The sequence below is a fragment of the Hylobates moloch genome, unplaced genomic scaffold (assembly GCF_009828535.3).
Source record: "Hylobates moloch isolate HMO894 unplaced genomic scaffold, HMol_V3 SCAFFOLD_11, whole genome shotgun sequence".
NCBI classification, from domain to species: domain Eukaryota; kingdom Metazoa; phylum Chordata; class Mammalia; order Primates; family Hylobatidae; genus Hylobates; species Hylobates moloch.
Window position 1 is genome coordinate 86,813,281 of NW_026652286.1, and position 17,823 is coordinate 86,831,103.

General features: G+C 51.7%; 1 protein-coding gene across 2 annotated transcripts in view; it reads left to right on the forward strand.

The window, feature by feature from the left end:
- The first annotated feature begins 1,048 nt into the window (after positions 1-1,048).
- The window catches only part of ZBTB16 (zinc finger and BTB domain containing 16), a 194,889-nt gene continuing 178,114 nt past the window's right edge, over positions 1,049-17,823 (forward strand). Inside the window, exons 1-2 of one of the 2 annotated variants that reach the window (XM_032167453.2) lie at positions 1,049-1,593; positions 4,665-6,022. In XM_032167453.2, coding sequence (XP_032023344.1) covers positions 4,755-6,022 — 1,268 coding nt within the window. In that variant the 5' untranslated portion in view covers positions 1,049-1,593; positions 4,665-4,754. The remainder of the gene's footprint in view (positions 1,594-4,664; positions 6,023-17,823) is intronic. The other variant, XM_032167452.2, reaches the window with a different exon arrangement.

Genomic DNA, 17,823 nt, shown 5'->3' on the forward strand with positions numbered 1-17,823 from the left:
GCTCCAGGGAAAAGGGGAGAGGGCAGCTTTCTGCAGTCAGAGGAAGAGTACATTTTCTTTGGCTGCTCTACCCTCTAAAGTAGGGCGGCAGCTGAAGGAGGACACACTTTTGAGGGGCCCAGAGCTTGTCCAAGCTTCCCCCTGCCCCCTGAAGATTGTGCACTGAGCTGGGCGCAGTTCTCGGGAACTGTTTCCACCCAGATTGCTGGAGGGGGGGGGGGGGGTGGGGGGGGGGTGGGGAGGGGGGGGGGTGGGGGGGGGGATGGGGGTGGGGATGGGATGCGGGCAGAGCCGAGAGGCTGTCCAAGTCTGGGAGAGAGCAGTTTCTCCCAGGACTCGACCTTGGCCTCCAGCAATCGCGACAGCTAAAAAGGGTGTCTCGCTTCGACAACAGATCCCCGCGGACCTTCTGGCACCTGGTTCACCAGGGCCCGCGAACTCTGCCTTGGGAGACTTATTGAAATCCGGATGCTCAAGCCGGGAGGCGCGCAGTAGCCAGGAGGATGAGAGGCCCGGGTTTGGGCTAGGAAAGCGGCCTTTTAAAACAGATGTCAGGGGCCACTGGGAATGCAGCCCCGAGCCATGAGAAAAAAGTTGAAGGCGAGATGACACGCACTGAATTGGGGCAAACATTAGAAGAGGGGACAAAACTGCGTGCTTGAGCACCGGGGTGCGGGGAGGGGGGACAAAACCTGTATCCAATGGAAATTAAAATCTTGGGAGTAGGTGGGGGCTGCTGCGCGCCCTTCACCCTCAGTTCCCCTATTAAGGATTCCGAGTCCCCATGCACTCCTGTCCTCTAGCTCCTTCCTTCCTCACCGCTCGGCCGGTGAGAGGCGGCCGCCGGCGCCCCAGCAGCAGCTAGATGTCAGGCGAAGCCCGGAGCGCGGAGCGCGGGGAAGGGAGAGGAAGGGAGGGGAGGGGAAAGGAGGGGTGGGGCGGGGAGCGCGCGCGGGCTCGGCCAGTGCGGGGTGGTGGGCGGGCTGAGCCCGGGGACGGCGCGGGAGGGGGGGGGGGAGGGGGGGCAGCTGTGGGCAGGGAGCCGGGCTCGGCCGCCAGCACTAAAGATGGAGAGGCGCCGGGGCCTTGCAGGGGAGGGGGCTCGGCGTTGACGTGGGACGCGGCGGAGGCGCAGCAGCCGGTGGTGATTTGCTATCCTCGCAGCAGAGAGGAGTTGAGGGCGATGAGAGCGGGTACTGCGAACTGCCGGGCGATGCTGTCGCTGCCGCCGTGATACGGAGAGCAACAGTTCCCCAGCAACACCCCTCCCCGACACAGGCACACACCCCCCGACAGGCACGCACACCCACCCCACAGTGCCCGGCTCGGCTGCGGTGAGTGAGGGGCCGGGAAGAGGCGCACCGCCCAGCGAGCGCCGCGCGCCGGGGCTCCCCGGGGCTGGAGAGGTCTGGGGGCGCGCGCTCGCTTCGGCCACTCGGCCGCTGGGCTTGTGCCTTTTATATTTGGCGTGTTCCCTTCCTGCCGCTGCAGCCGTCGCCGCCACCAGTTGGGGGTCGGCTAGAAGGGGGAGCCCCGGCTGTCAGCCTGGGCGCAGCTGCCTCCCCAGCCCTTCCTCTCCAGGGCACGGTCGGGGTGAGAGGTGGGGGGCGTAGCGGTGTGTGGGGGCTGAGGGCGTGAGCAGAGGGGTCGGGGATCCGGAGGCTTTGTACCGCCAGGGGCTGGCGGAGGAACAGAGCCCGTGGGTGCTCTTATGTATGCGGACCGGTGCGCGGGCGCGAGATAAGGTTGTGGTTTATTTATTTGTGTGTTTATTCGCCGGCCGGCTGGGAAGCTAGAATCGGAGGAGCTGACGAGTAGATCTGGGGGCGGAGGGGAACAGGACTGGGACTGTTTACGTTTTGTTTCTCTTTTGAAAAAACGTGGTGGGCTTTTTCTTGATTGGACTTGATCCCCCCCTTTTGCAGGGGAGGGAGGGAAGCTCCAGAGGGTCTCCAGCGCTCCGGGCCCTCCTCGGCTCTCGGCGGGACCGGCGGTGACACCAGAGCTCGCCGTGCGCTCCCGGCCGCTCTCGGTGGGTGCCGGTCTCTGCACCTGATGCATTCGGGATGCCTTTCCCACCCTGGCGCGCCCGCCGGTAGCTCGCACAGCGCCTCGCACACTCCCGCACGCGCTTGAAATGCGCACGGTCCTGCCGGCCCGCTTACCCACCCGGACGCACGGAGCGCTCCGCACCGACTCGCTCGCCGCCTCCCCGAGACGCTCGCACCGTGCTTGGGCCGGGCGCGCCGGCCGCTGGCGCCGCTGGCCAGAGGCCCGGGACCCAGCCGGTCGCTCCCCGGGGGTCACGGCCCTGGGTCGGAGAGGGAGGGCGGGCAGACCCCTTCTCGCCTTTCCTCCCACAACTCGCTGCGGGGCTTTTGTGCTTCCCCTTCGCCGCGGGGCGGGTCCGCCTCCCCTGCTGCTCTCGCCGCAGAGTCCAGCCCGCCCGGACTGTCGCCTTTCCTCCCCGTCTCTTTCGCTTTCCCTCGTCCCTAGCTCAGCTCTCCTTTCAGGAGTCTAGCTCCTCGGGAAAAGTTGCTTCCCCAAGTTTGCTGAAGTCGTCTCCAAGTCTCGGTGGGGGTCGCTGGGAACTGGGGGCGTGTGAGAGCGCGGTCGATCCCCGGAGCTCGGGCGGGTTATCGCCGGCTCTTCCCCGCGCCGCCCGGCTGGACGCTGCAGCCAGCGCCAGCCGGATCGCGGGCGCCGAGCGGCGGGTGGGGAAGACGGCTGCCCGTGGGCACCCAGATTTCCCTCAGGACCCAAAAGGCTTGTTTTGGGGCTCCAAGCTTCCATTCTTTTGGCTGTTCCCTCCTAGTTCTCAGAAACCCCGATGTCTGCGGGAAAGCACGCGGTGGCTCGGCTCGGCTGAATGGTCATCCCACCCTTGACGGCCTCCGTCCCCACCCCCGGGTGGGCAGCAAAAGTGTCTTGACCAGCCGTCCTGTGAATCCTTTCTGTGTGAGCTTGGTGGCTCCTGAACTGATAGAGCTCCTTCTGGGGGTGGAGGCAAGCAAGCAGTGTTCGAAGAGTGAGGGAAAGACCTTGCTGTTCCTTGCTCTCGGTGCATTCACTGCAATATTGGTCGCTGTAAGGCAGACACGGGGAGGGCCCTGGGCCTGCGCGGTCTTTCTAACACTCCTTCAGCGAGGTTTGGAGTCTAGGAGCCCTCTTATTGATCCCGAACAGGCTCTGGGAGAGGCCTTTGTTTCCCAGCCCTGTCTTCCTTTCGTACTAGTTGTAACTCACACCACAGATGCTGGTGCCAATATCACTTCCCAGCGCCTCTGGGCCATGTCCAGCATCCCTTGCTGCCCCTGGTCACAGGACTTGCAGACTCCTTGGAGCCTGTGGGACACACATGGAGTTCACACACCCAGCCCAGCATGAGCTGGGGTACTCCTGGCTGTAGGGGACCATATTTACTATGGTCTCTCTCCATACCTTAATGACCCATCCTTCTTCGTTTTTTAGATCCTCCTGTCCACCGGGCAGTTGTGGGCAGGAGGGTAGGTACAACACCTTATCTAAGTGTGTGTGTGTAAATACACACACACTTTTTTTTTTTTCTGAGACGGAGTTTTGCTCCTGTTGCCCAGGCTGGAGTGCAGTGGCGCAATCTTGGCTCACCTCAAACTCTGCCTCCTGGTTTCAAGTGATTCTCCTGCCTCAGCCTCCCGAGTAGCTGGGATTATAGGCGGGTGCCACCGCGCCTGGCTAATTTTGTATTTTTTGTAGAGACGGGGCTTCTCCATGTTGGTCAGGCTGGTCTCAAACTCCCGACCTCAGGTGATACACCTGCCTGGGCCTCCCAAAGTGCTGGGATTAGAGGCGTGAGCCACCGCGCCCTGCCCCACACACTCTTTCTGTCTGTCTCTGGCTGGTGTAATACACAGAGTTCAGATTTTATATTATACATACAATAACTTTGAGGCTTCCGTGGGTAGAAATGACCCAAGTTAGTGTGTGGGTTGTGTGTATGTTCCTGTTAGTACCTAGGGATGCGGACAGGGCTTGGGTCTGCCAGTGCTTTGCAGCCCTGAGAACAGTAGAAGGCCAGAGGCCAAGGCTGATGGTGAGAGGATAGCCTTTGCAGAGGAGAGCCCAGTGTCCATAGATTTCTGTGTGCCATGACTACAGGCTCCTGGCCTCCAATGAGTTTGACTCTGCTTCTGGGGCTCCTGTAGTGAGGCAGAGTTTGGAAAAACTTTGTTTTAAAGATAAGGTTTGACATCCAGGGGGTTGGCGTGAAGCTGACAAGGAAGGGGCTAAAGTCTTGCTAATTTTAAGTAAGTGCACTTCGTCATAATGAATGTTGGCCTTGCCTAGGGAGCCCCTATTCTCAGATACGGAGAAAGCTGAGGACTTACAGGACTTCTCTACAATTTTCATTTCACTTCATCTAACAGATGTCATAGAGTAGTGAATTAGGCATCTGCTGTGGCAGAACCTTCTTTTTACTCTCAGCATCCCTGGGCTTGAAAGGCAGAGTTGTAGATTTCTAGGAAGCTATTTCAATTAAAATCTCTAAGATCCTCTTGCAAAGGGCTTGGCAACAGGGAGGAGGGGGCATGTTGTAGTGGTTGAATTCTTACTTTTAGGGACACTGATGAATTTGTCTTTTGTTCTCTCATCTCTTTTGTTTCTTCCCCTCTTCTTTCTCCTAGCCTCCTCTATTGGCCCAGGAAACCCACCCAGCCCCGCCACGCAGAGCCCAGAAGGAAAGAAAGCCTCATGCCTGAGCCGAGGGGAGCATCATGGATCTGACAAAAATGGGCATGATCCAGCTGCAGAACCCTAGCCACCCCACGGGGCTGCTGTGCAAGGCCAACCAGATGCGGCTGGCCGGGACTCTGTGCGATGTGGTCATCATGGTGGACAGCCAGGAGTTCCACGCCCACCGGACGGTGCTGGCCTGCACCAGCAAGATGTTTGAGATCCTCTTCCACCGCAATAGTCAACACTATACTCTGGACTTCCTCTCGCCAAAGACCTTCCAGCAGATTCTGGAGTATGCATATACAGCCACGCTGCAAGCCAAGGCGGAGGACCTGGATGACCTGCTGTATGCGGCCGAGATCCTGGAGATCGAGTACCTGGAGGAGCAGTGCCTGAAGATCCTGGAGACCATCCAGGCCTCAGACGACAATGACACGGAGGCCACCATGGCCGATGGCGGGGCCGAGGAAGAAGAGGACCGCAAGGCTCGGTACCTCAAGAACATCTTCATCTCGAAGCATTCCAGCGAGGAGAGTGGGTATGCCAGTGTGGCTGGACAGAGCCTCCCTGGGCCCATGGTGGACCAGAGCCCTTCAGTCTCCACCTCATTTGGTCTTTCAGCCATGAGTCCCACCAAGGCTGCAGTGGACAGTTTGATGACCATAGGACAGTCTCTCCTGCAGGGAACTCTTCAGCCACCTGCAGGGCCCGAGGAGCCAACTCTGGCTGGGGGTGGGCGGCACCCTGGGGTGGCTGAGGTGAAGACAGAGATGATGCAGGTGGATGAGGTGCCCAGCCAGGACAGCCCTGGGGCAGCCGAGTCTAGCATCTCAGGAGGGATGGGGGACAAGGTTGAGGAAAGAGGCAAAGAGGGGCCCGGGACCCCGACTCGAAGCAGCGTCATCACCAGTGCTAGGGAGCTGCACTATGGGCGAGAGGAGAGTGCTGAGCAGCTGCCACCCCCAGCTGAGGCTGGCCAGGCACCCACTGGCCGACCTGAGCACCCAGCACCCCTGCCTGAGAAGCATCTGGGCATCTACTCCGTGTTGCCCAACCACAAGGCTGATGCTGTATTGAGCGTGCCGTCTTCTGTGACCTCTGGCCTCCACGTGCAGCCTGCCCTGGCTGTCTCCATGGACTTCAGCACCTATGGGGGGCTGCTGCCCCAGGGCTTCATCCAGAGGGAGCTGTTCAGCAAGCTGGGGGAGCTGGCTGTGGGCATGAAGTCAGAGAGCCGGACCATCGGGGAGCAGTGCAGCGTGTGTGGGGTCGAGCTTCCTGATAATGAGGCTGTGGAGCAGCACAGGTAGGCCCCGCTCCAGCCCTGCTCCAGCCCTGCACCCGATGTAGGACTTGAGGCCCTCACACCTCTCCTTCACACCCTGGCTGCTCCCAAGTTAGGGGCCTGGCTCCCCTGTCTTGACAATTTGTGAAAAAACCAGAACACTTCTTCTAAAGTTCTGTGGGGGAGGGGAGCAAATTTTTTAGAGTGTAGTGAGGGGGCCTAGGATCTTTCTAAAAAGCACCAGGGGACGCTTCTTAATAGGCCCTTCCCTTTGTTTTTTGCTTTTGGGCCCCTGTTTGTTTTTTCTGCTGTTTGGTCTGTTCTCCTTTGCTTGGAGTGACTGATGAAATGGAGAGAAGGAGAAAAAGAGTGGGATGAGGGTCTCTTGTGCCCTGGATGTGACCATGTTACTAGGTTTCAGGTCCTCGGGTTCCCATGCAGTGGTCCCTGCGAAGACAGACTGTCCCTTTCTGCAGCTTGGGAGAATGGGAGGGGCTGGAGGCTACTTAAGCCACAAGAGCAGCTGCAGGTTCCAAACCTTATTCCTGGTGAAAGTTAATCTCCTTCCTCTGTCTCCCTTCTCATTCTCTGATCCTGCACATGCATTTAGGGGGAATTGATTTAAATGCAAGGGGAAAGAATGGATATAAGAGTCTTGGTCTTGCAGCCTGTGAAGTCTCATTCTTATCCCATCTCTGCTGACACTGAATTAAATGCCGCTTCAGGCTAGCATTGGCTTCCCTCCGGCTTCCGTTTCCTTCTCTATGAAATAACCATTCATTGAGCTCTTATGACATGTTTGGTTCAGTACTAAGCACTTTCCATGAGTTGCATTTTCATTACAACAGCCCTTTGAGATAGGTAATGTCCTTCCTTTTTTTTTTGGATGCGAAGTTTCGCTCTCCTTGCCCAGGCTGGAGTGCAGTGGTGTGATCTCTGCTCACCGCAACCTCTGCCTCCTGGGTTAAAGTGATTCTCTTGCCTCAGCCTTCCGAGTAGCTAGGATTACAGGCATGCACCACCATACCCGGCTAATTCTGTATTTTTAGTAGAGACGGGGTTTCACCATGTTGGTCAGGCTGGTCTCGAACTCCCGACCTCAGGTGATCTGCCTGCTTCGGCCTCCCAAAGTGTTGGATTACAGGTATGAGCCACCGTGTCCAGCTGGTAATGTCCTTCTTTTACATGGAACAGTACTAAGGCTCCGATGTCAAGTCTCTTTTCCGGGGTCACATAGACAGTAAGAGGCAGAGCTGGATTCAAATTTAGGTCCTTACCTCCTGGTACTTTGCTGCCTCTTGCAGTCATTTAGACTTGAAGAGGATCATGTCTATGGGACAGAGGGTTTTGAAGATTGCTTATTGGAAGTGGTGTAAATAACAGAGGGGATCAGTAGCGAGTTTGTTTTTTTTCTTTGCTTCTGTCATAAACCATGTGCCCATCATTTTACCCTCTAGTTTCTGGGTCAGATGAATGGAGTCAAGAAATCCAGCTTTCTGTTGTCATTGACGATAGCATTTTGCTGCACACCCTCTGATCTGCTGTTTTGCTGATCTTGGGTGGATTCTCCACTTCCTCCCTCTTCACCCCCATTCCCCTGTTGCTCATTCAGGTACGGGGGATGTGAGTGAGAGGGGTTGGGGTGGGGATATCTGGAAGTTGATCTCATCACCCCTAGCCGGAATCTGCTCTGACCCTGCCTCCTCGACAGCCCAGAGGCTTACCTTGTGGAAAGTGCGGCAGAGCTAAACGTAGCCGACTTTTTCCAGTGGGTGCGAAAAATAACCACCACTAAGGTGTGTCTTCTTGATGCTTGTACCGCTCAGAAATAGACTGAGGTTGTGTTTGTTTTTGCTCAAACTTTCCTAAAGAGGAAACCCCCTCCCCAAAGTTGACCAGATAGGTGTATCATCTTTCCGGATGTGAATTATTTCGGCTGTGTGCTATGAGAACTGGGGTATGGTGGGAAGTAATTGTTTTTCTGGCTCTCATCAGGTCCTGGTTCCTGGTTGCTTTTCTTTACCTGAGAGGGCCACAAAAGATACCACTCTTTTGACAGTTCCAAGTTCCCCTTCAGCAAGACCCTCATTCCTCTGGGGAGAGAGGGAGAGTTGGCCATGTTATATTCGAAAGAGCCTGGGTATTGGAATTGGCCATATTTAGTGGTGAGAGCCTGTGATACTTATTTAACCTTTCTGGGCCTTGTTTCACTCACTACTTTTTTGTTTTTTGAGACAGAGTCTCGCTGTGTCACCGGGCTGGAGTGCAATGGCATGATCTCAGCTCACTGCAGTCTCCACCTCCCGGGTTCAGGCGATTCTCCTGCCTCAGCCTCCTGAGTAGCTGGGACTACAGGCACCCATCACCATGCCCAGCTAAGTTTTTGTATTTTTAGTAGAGACAGGGTTTCACCATGTTGGCCAGAATGGTCTCGATCTCTTGACCTCACCATCCACCCACCTCGGCCTCCCAAAGTGCTGGGATTACAGGTGTGAGCCACCGTGTCCAGCCTTCACTCACTTCTTAAAATGGAGATGGTCAACAGGGTTGGTGCTGAATTAATGAAGTAAGATCCAGAAATCACTAGAGCTGTGATGGGCACATAGTCACCGCAGCGGTGAAGAACTGACCGTCTGTCCCTTGTGTTGTTTAGGCCTCATCTCTGCATGGTCCTCATTGGCTCTGAGTTCTAGTGTGTAGTGTCCACAGTGCTACCCTCCATGGGGGTTGTGTTGACTGTGAGATGGTGCAGAAAATGTCCCTGTCCTTGTGAGCATATGACAGCAAGACACTGGCCCTGGAATCCTCGGTGTCACATGTGGGCTGCTGACAGGAAGAATGTGCTTTTGTTGTTGTTCTTGTTGTTGTTGAGGCAGAGTCTTACTCTGTCACCCAGGCTGGAGTGCAGTGGCATGATCTTGGCTCACTGCAACCTCTACTTCCCAGGTTCAAGTGATTCTCCTGCCTCAGCCTCCTAAGCAGCTGGGACTACAGACATGCACCACCATGCCCGGCTAATTTTTGTATTTTTAGTAGAGATGGGGTTTCACCATGTTGGTCAGGCTGGCCTGGAACTCCTGGCCTTAAGTGATCCACCTGCCTCGGCCTCCCATAGTGCTGGGATTACAGGCGTGTGCCACCCTGCTCGGCCGAGAATGTGCTTTTGACTGAGGGTGGAAAGTCAGCGGCTGCAGCCCAAGAAGGTAGAGCCAGGGGCAGTGCCTTTGGTGGGAAGGTTGGGGGCCTAAAGAAATCAGAAAGGGGAGAAAATAATCCTGTGTGTGCTCGGCCCTCACTCAGATCAGCAGCCCCTCGGGTCCCAGCTAGATGTACTTTGTAGAAAGTTTCCCCCCCCCCCACCCTCAAAACTCCAGGATTAATGTGCTATTCCCTTTTTTCTACTGTTCTCTGTCTCCCCCCAGCCTGTCAGCAGTCTGAGAAACGCTATGGTGGAAAAAAAAACAGCCCTATAACCAGTACAAACAAAAAGCCAAGACCAAAAAAAAAAAAAAAAATCAGAAGGGGAGATTTTGATGCCAGGAAGCCGTGGCATTCACTGGAAATATATAATATATCAGTGATAAAATAACAGGCTACAGGGTTTATTTTATTTAATTTTTAAGTCAATAAGCCTGAGTGTTGGTAAAGACTAGCTACCCAGCAATCCTTCTTGCATTTCTTCTTGGGGTGGGGGGCAGAGGGGAATGGAGACGAAATGAAGGCAGATTGCTGGTAAGTGAGGCAGGAAGGCAAGGGGTTTATTATGGAATGTCATCGGTAAGTTTCCCCATGATTCGATCCCAAGCTGGTGTGGAGTGAAGGGTAACCTGTTGGCTCAACAGATAGTGAGAATCAAACTTAGTGGAGTTATAGATCCCGTTTCCTGCAGCAGACAGCAAGAGGTACAAGCCGTCCACTGCAGGAATGATGTGCTGTAAAAGGGATGCAGTGTCAAGTGTAGTCATGGATGGATGGGAAGACCAGACAAAGGCACCACACAGGTAAATCCAATGGGACTGACTTACCTAAACGAACCAGAAGGAAGTCAGAACAGTGGGAAGATCTGATAGATAAGCAGTATTCTGCAGGCAGATGAAGGAGCAAGGTTTGGGCCCCCAAATCTTCACCAGTGCGTCCACATTACAGAGGATAATGCCTGAGGGAGGGGAAGATCATCTCAGGATTCTGGAACACTGGGCTCTCCCTTTCTCATTCTAAAAGGCTCGAGCAGTTCTGCATGTAGGCTTCTCTGGATATGGTCTAGGAACCAGCTCATCCGGGCCAGGTGCACCTGATCATTCTCAGAGTTATGTACATATGCAGTAAGATTGCAGGGAACAGTATAGTTGACTTAAATGTGAACATAGTCCTCATTTATAGTCCCTAGTCTCCCATGGCTCATACGGCTTGGTCTTTCTGTGTTTCTGAATTTAGTGCTGTAGAGGCACAATGGGGTCTGACTTCTGGATCTTATACAGACAAGCACTTAGGTCAGCTGCGGTGAATGTCCTGCACAGACACCATCACAACTGTTGCCTGGTTCCTTTTTTTTTTTTTGGAGACGGAGTCTCGCTCTGTCTCCCAGGCTGGAGTGCAGTGGCGTGATCTTGGCTCACCGCAAGCTCTACTTCCCAGGTTCACACCATTCTCCTGCCTCAGCCTCCCGAGTAGCTGGGACTACAGGCACCCGCCACCACGCCTAGCTAATTTTTTGTATTTTTAGTAGACATGGGGTTTCACCGTGTTAGCCAGGATGGTTTCGATCTCCTGACCTCGTGATCCACCTGCCTCAGCCTCCCAAAGTGCTAGGATTACAGGTGTGAGCCACCGTGCCTGGCCTCTTGCCTGATTCTTGAAGGGATTCTCAGGAACCACAGGGAATGTCTGAGCCAGCTTTCTGGATCCTTGTGTACAGCCCTTCCCAGAGGCTTTGTAGAGCCAGCTCTATGGTGCATGAGCTTTGTGGCTAAGATATCAGAGTTGTGCCTGGCCCTCGGCCTTGGTCTCTCTCAGATGGTCAGCTGCTCTGTTTTTAGTGGTTGATCGTGTAGAAAGCCAACAGGTGTTGACCTTGGTTTAGGCTACTTTTGGGATTTTTGAGGTTTCCTGACACTCTTGGTTTTCTTTTATCATCCCGTCCAGAATGTCTGATGTCAAACTAAATTCTGTTTGGAAAAGGGTATGCTGTGGAATAATGATAGCCACAGCAGTAATATTAATAATACCTTTTATCGGTTGCAGCATTTTCTTCTTTGCATAGCACATCTAATGACTTTATCTCTCTTGCCCTCACAGCCTTCCTTGAGGGGGTACAGGTCCATAATCCCATATCTGTGATAATGAAGTCTGAAAAGCTCGGAAAACTAAAAGGTTTGCAGTAAACTCATTTAGTGGCAAAACCTGATCTGAACTGATGTGAGGCTATATTTATCCCGCTTAGTTTGAATATTCATATATTTTGCTGCAAAAATATTAATGTGTTTGATTACAGAGTGCTGCCCTAGACTCTGCTGGGGCTGTTAAACACGATAGGTGTCAGAGTACCTTTCTAAAGTCTGAACAGTTTTGCTTGTTGAAGCACCTGAAGGTGTTGGATAAGGGATTATGAACGATTATCATTCTCTATTGACAAATGAGGAAAATGAGATTTGGAGCAAGTAAGTGACTTCCCATGGTCACACAGCTATAAATGGGTAGAACCAGGCACACAGCTTGCCTTCTAATTCACAGTCCTGGGCGCTCTGCACCAGGCCATATAAGAACATGAGCATTGCTCTTCTGGGTCAAATCCATCTGACCTAGTCTTTGGTTGCCAACACCATCCCTAAGATACCACCGTTGGAGGCTACAGCCATCTTCCTTGACGTCAATAGTAAAGGTCAGGTGTATACCGGCTTCTCTTAGTAGCTATTTATGGCTGCCTTGTCATTCACAGAATTGCCAAAATCCTTTTTGAATCCATTTCCATTTCCAGGAAGTATCCTTTTTAGGGGTGATGAATGACTTAAGTTTATAATCTCCTGGGCTCCTGGAAATCTGGTGTTTTGGAGAGGTTGTTGGTTGTGACAATAGGAAGATGGCAGAAGGCTTTGTGGTGGTGAGGCCAGGTCTAGACCCAGCTCTGCGTTTTTCGGCTCTGTCACCATTGACATCGTTTTTTTCATTGTGAGCCTTAACTTCTTCATTTTTAAAACTAGGCACTTCAGTGATCTCTTTCTGGATTGTTGAGCTCTTTAAAAATTTCTTTTATTCTTTGTGTACCCACTTATATCTTCATGAAGCCCTTTTGGTTAATTGAATTTTGCTGTTTTGGAATCTGGATTGGTAGTTCAGCCAGCTAAGTAGGGGGTCAGTTTGATTTGATTCTGTGTGTTCTGACTTTTTTTTTTTTTTTTTAAATACTTTAACCTGCTTAGGGTTACTGAGCCATCTGGGATCTAGACTGAACTCTTGGAACTTTTGAAGATGATTTCCTTTATTTTATTTTCAATGGAGGAAAGTTGCCCACTCTTTCATCTCAGTGAGAAGTCCCATTTTAATTTGCCGTCACTATTGGATGGAGCTGCTAATTGCTGGGAGGGAGAAAGCTATAGTTTAGCAACACGTTTTCCTCCTGCTCGTTCTAGGAAAACTATTACGAATCTTTAAAATAGTGATTATCCTAAACTGTTAAAATCAAATTCTATTCACAGCTCTTTGATTTCTTGCTAATTCAGGAGAGAAACCTTTCCAATCACTTTAATTTTTTTTATTAATCAATTTAAAGCAAGCCCTGCTGAAAGCCCAAGTATATACGACTTAGAGTCTTACTAAATGAATACGGGTGTGCCTCAGTTTGTCCATTGGAGGGTTTCTGAATTTTTCCATAACTAAAGATTTTCTATTCTGTTTTGGCTGGGTGCGTGGGGTGAAAGCTCTTACTCTCTGGCAGTTATTTAAGTAGTAAGAAATTTGCTACAACTCTCCCCCACCCCCATGTTTTACAGATAGGAAATGTGCACTTTGACTGTCCAGGTCAGACTTCTGATTTTGCTACTTACTAACTGTGACAGTGGTTGTGTTACGTAACTTCTCTGTGCCTGTTTGCTCATTTGTGAAATAGAAATAATAGTAGTACCTACTTCATTGGGTTGTTATAAGAATTCATCAGAAAATATTTATCCTGTGTGAGGAATGGTGGCACAAAGTAAGTGCTCCATAAGTGTTTGCTAGTGTATTTTTCTTGTCGTTGTGTGAAGTAGGTCATGCTAGCCATGCAGGGTGAAAAATGTGTTCATGTTGGTCCAGATCCTGATTTCTCCGAGGCCGTTCTTCCGCATAGGCGTCGATCTGTACAGTGCTGTAAAACTGCTGCCTCGGCCACCTCATGTTTGCGGCTGAGACATTGCTTCTGTGTCTTCCCCAGAAGCTGATCTCTTGTACTGTGGTGGCCAGGGTACTCTTTGTCCCATTGACCTGAGACCTGGTGAGTCATTCTAGTTCTCGTTTAAATTTAGCTGGGCAGCACTCCACTGCCATTGGGTCCAAATGCTGGGGAGGCTCACCGATGCGGTGTCCTGTTGCCTGTGCACGTGGCCAGGCGTGCACATCACTGTGCTTATGAGAGAGATGAAGAGCATAGATATCACCTTACTGATGGGGGTCCTGGGGCTGGGCTTGTGGATGTTGGGGGTTCCAGAGCTCCTTCCCTTGCCTGCCTGTCAGTGCAGGATGCTTCTAAAATGTGGACTCAGCAGACATTGTTTTGAGTGCTTGCTACATGTCAGTTTCTGTGCTAAGCGCACTCACAGCCAGCATCTCTGTAAGCCCTCTAGCTGTCCTGTAAGTTGGGTATCAGTTTCACATTCTCAGATGGGCCGAGAGAAGCCCAAGAGGTTAGTGGACTTTTCTCTAGTAAAGAGTTGTACAGGCTGGGAGCAGTGGCTCACGCCTGTAATCCCAGCACTTTGGGAGGCCGAGGTGGGCGGATCATGAGATCAGGAGATCAAGACCATCCTGGCTAACACGGTGAAACCTTGTCTCTACTAAAAATACAAAAAATTAGCCGGGCATGGTGGCGGGCACCTGTAGTCCCAGCTACTCGGGAGGCTGAGGCAGGAGAATGGTGTGAACCCGGGAGGCGGAGCTTGCAGTGAGCTGATATCACGCCACTACACTCCAGCCTGGGCGACAGAGCGAGACTGTCTCAAAAAAAAAGAAAAAAAAAAGAGTTGTACCAGGATTTGTGCTCAGGTCTTCTGGCTCCATGCTGTCTGCAGCTGGGTGACCAGGGGGCTCATGGCTTCACCAGCTCTGGCCTCCTCAGTTCCTCTGGTGGCTTCTTGCGAGGAGGAAGGTTACTGCAGAGAGTTCAGCTCTTTGGGGGGCCCAGGCCACATGGCTCCAAGGACTACTACGTCATCTCTTACCAACACAGAGAGATCAGCTTCTAGTGATAGAGGCCTTTTATGCTGACTTGAAAAACAGAGAAAGAGAGAAAAAAGAAACCCATTTACAAAAATAAAAATCCCATGCTGTTAATTTCATGCCAGCATAATCAGAAATTCCCCTTTCTACTGTTTCCCCTTAAAAGCCCCGGTGTCCTTATTATGCTGGTGCAGTCTGGAAAAACTATGGTTGGGTTTTGCCTACGTGAGGCTTATCTCTGCAGCTGCAAGGAGGGGATCCGGTACTTTATTGTCAGCACGGAAACTTCGGCTAAATACTTAGAAAAACCTTCTTAATTCTAAATTCCTAGCTCACTTTCAACTCTGTCCTCAGGACCTGATTTTCTTCGGTGTGAACAGATTGTGTTCAGCATTGCAGTAGAAAGGGTCCAAGTTAGGTAAGAGAAAGGACTTCCTGAGACATTGGGGTGTTACTGAGAAAGTTGTTAGAAGACTGTCACAGACATTTTGATGAAGGGGGGACATTCTGGGCCAGTTGAAGTGGTTTTTAGAGTTCTTTCCTCTTTAGGGCCATTTGGTTTGCTCAGAAATAAGAAGAAAAGACATATACACGCACATAAACCACCACCACCAGGCTTGCTGAGAACAAGTCAAATGTGCCGTCAAACCATCGTCTTAGTGGGAGATGGGGGTGGCACTGCAGGGGCAGAAAGACTGATGTCTGATGGACTTGGGTTTGAATACTAGTGCTCCATGGTGAATTTGGGCAAATGACTTCACCTCTATCAGCAGTATCCTCTTCTGTGAAGCGAGGTTAGCCCCTACCTCTCAATGTGGTTTTTAAAGTATGTTAATGAGATCACTTGTAACCTAAAGCACACAGAGTGTGAGGCCACCTCCCTACTTCCTGCTTCTCTCATGACCCCAGCCTGACAAGGGAGCCGCTGAGCCCCCTGCCACCCTCACTCGGCGTTGTGCTGTAAGTGGATTAGCTCAGCGTTGTGATCTTAATGCCATTAGGCTCGTTGGCACGGCTCTCCTTGCCATAGTGAGAAGCAGATGTGGCCGACCATAATGGCCCTTAGGGTGATCCATCGGGCCCACAGTGCGGCGACCATTATTAGTGTTAATTTGGGGGAGCTTTTTATGGTAGCTGGGGGATATGTGGAGGGATTGTTGGAAATTTATTTAGGCTGTTCAGCAGGTTAGGTGCTGCTGGGGTCTACTCTGACAAAACCTCAGCTACCCCCACCCATCTCTTTAAGCAACGTCCCTCCCCAACACCGAAGCCCAGGCCTGATTACTTCCAGAGTTGGAGAGACAACTTAGCAGGCTCTTGTTTCTTGCCGATGTACCTTATTAGTAGCACCTGGCATCATAACCCACTAATGGGAACCAGTGCTCTCCTCCTGCGTGGCCAGTGACAAGTAGCCCTGTCAGCCGGAGCTCGCCGTGCGAGGAAGTTCCTATTAGCTTTATGGTCAGGAGAACTTGTCCTGTTCAGGAAATGAATGTTGCCGCTAAAGGTCCGCGGCCCTGACCCTGGCGGCATAACCTGTGCGGGCCGGGGAGACCCTGTGCAGGATGCTTGGGATTTCAGCCCCTCTCTGGTTCTTGTCATATGTAAAGAGGGAATCATTGTGGTATGTTGCAGCCTTGAACTTTTGATTTATGCAGTGAGGGCGACTTAACCGTTTCCATGCCTGGACGGCTGTGCAGTGACAAAGCTGTGTTGTGAGCGTATGTGCCTAGGTACGTGTGTGTGTGGGGTGGTCAAGGGGAAGGAGAGACCCCCACGTGCTAGCAGGGGCTGTTACTGGGAGCGGGTGATTTTAATGGGAGGATTCCTTTTCTTTTTTCTTTTTCTTGCATTCTTGCAGCATCTAAATTTCCTGCGATTGTTGGCTGCAAAGTGGTAAGAAGCTGGAGAGCATTGTGTCTGGAATTGAACCTGGGTTCGAATTAATATTCTGTCTCTTAGAGGCTGTGTGACCGTGGCAAGATTCTTCACCACTCACTTCCTCATCTGTGAGATGAAATTAATAACTTCGGATTCATACTGGTGGTAGAGCAGTGTTGTTAAGTAGGCGATGTATAGAGAATACATGGCCCAGCGTCCGGCCGGTGGTGTGGCCTCAGTTTGTATACTTGAAAGGATGTGTATACTTCAGTATTTTTTCCATTGTAAAAGTAAGGTTTTTTTTTTTCTCTTTTTTTCTTTTTCTTGAGACAGAGTCCTACTTTGTTGCCCAGGCTTGAGTGCAGTGGCGCGATCTCAGCTCACTGCAACTTCCGCCTCCTGGGTCCAAGTGATTCTCCTGCCTTGGCCTCCCAAGTAGCTGGGACCACAGGGGTGCACCACCACACCTGGCTGATTTTTGTATATATATATATATATATATTTAGTAGAGATGGGGTTTTGCCATGTTGGCCAGGCTGGTCTCAAACTCCCGACCTCAGGTGATCTGCCTGTCTCAGCCTCCTAAAGTGCTGGGATTATAGGCGTGAGCCACCGTGCCTGGCCTAAGTTTTTAAAAATTAAAAAGAATGGCATAGTGCTTTTTTGCTCTTTAACGGATCAAGACCAAAAGTTTTTCCCCCCATCATAGCCCAAAGTCCTAAAGAAAGGCTACTTAAGTTGTTCGTTTTCTTTTGTTTCTCCCATGAGTAATGTTTCTAAGTGTGATTTTTGCAGAGAACAGCAGTGTCTGACCTCATTCTTGAGGGGAACTTTTCTGCCTGCCTCTTCTTGGGAAAAAATGTTTGTGAGTTGTCTGGCAAATGGATGCATTACTTTTGCTGCTGTTGCTGCCGCTGCCGTTTTAAAGGCCCCTGGTGACAAAGGAGTGAACTGCACTTTCGGGGAAAGCGTGCCGGAATCTGGCCCAGAAAAGAGGGGCCGCTGGGGGAAGGGTTTGGAGATGACGCCTCCTCAGGAACTTTAAAAGAAATCTGTCCATCTGTCTCTGGCATTTATGGCATCGTTGACAGCAGTTCAAGGAAAAATAAAAATAAGTTCTTATCTGATTGCAGGGCTGATTGCAAAGCCAAAGGACTAGAGTGGCCAGCAAGTCGGGCGGCTGGATCTGGAGTTTTGGAGAAAGGGCCACTGGCTCATTTCTGGGCACGCACGCTCATGGAGGCAAGTTCTCACCTCCTTGTGGGCTTCTCTTCACTTTACGTGGAAAAACTGTGTACGTCTCAAATTAAAAGCAGCTCTTGCCCCGCTTAGAGCCGGTGAAAGCTGCTTCGAAGGCGTTTGTAGAGTAGGGATTGGAAATGTTCAATGCAAAAGTTAAATCGTGACAGTTGTCCCCTAAATGATCTGCTAAATTAAGGATCCGCTAACATTTGTGAGTCTACCTCCCTGCATCCCCCCCACCCCCACCCCCGCCCCCTTGGCAGAAGGGATAAAGATGGTACCTAAAAACAATG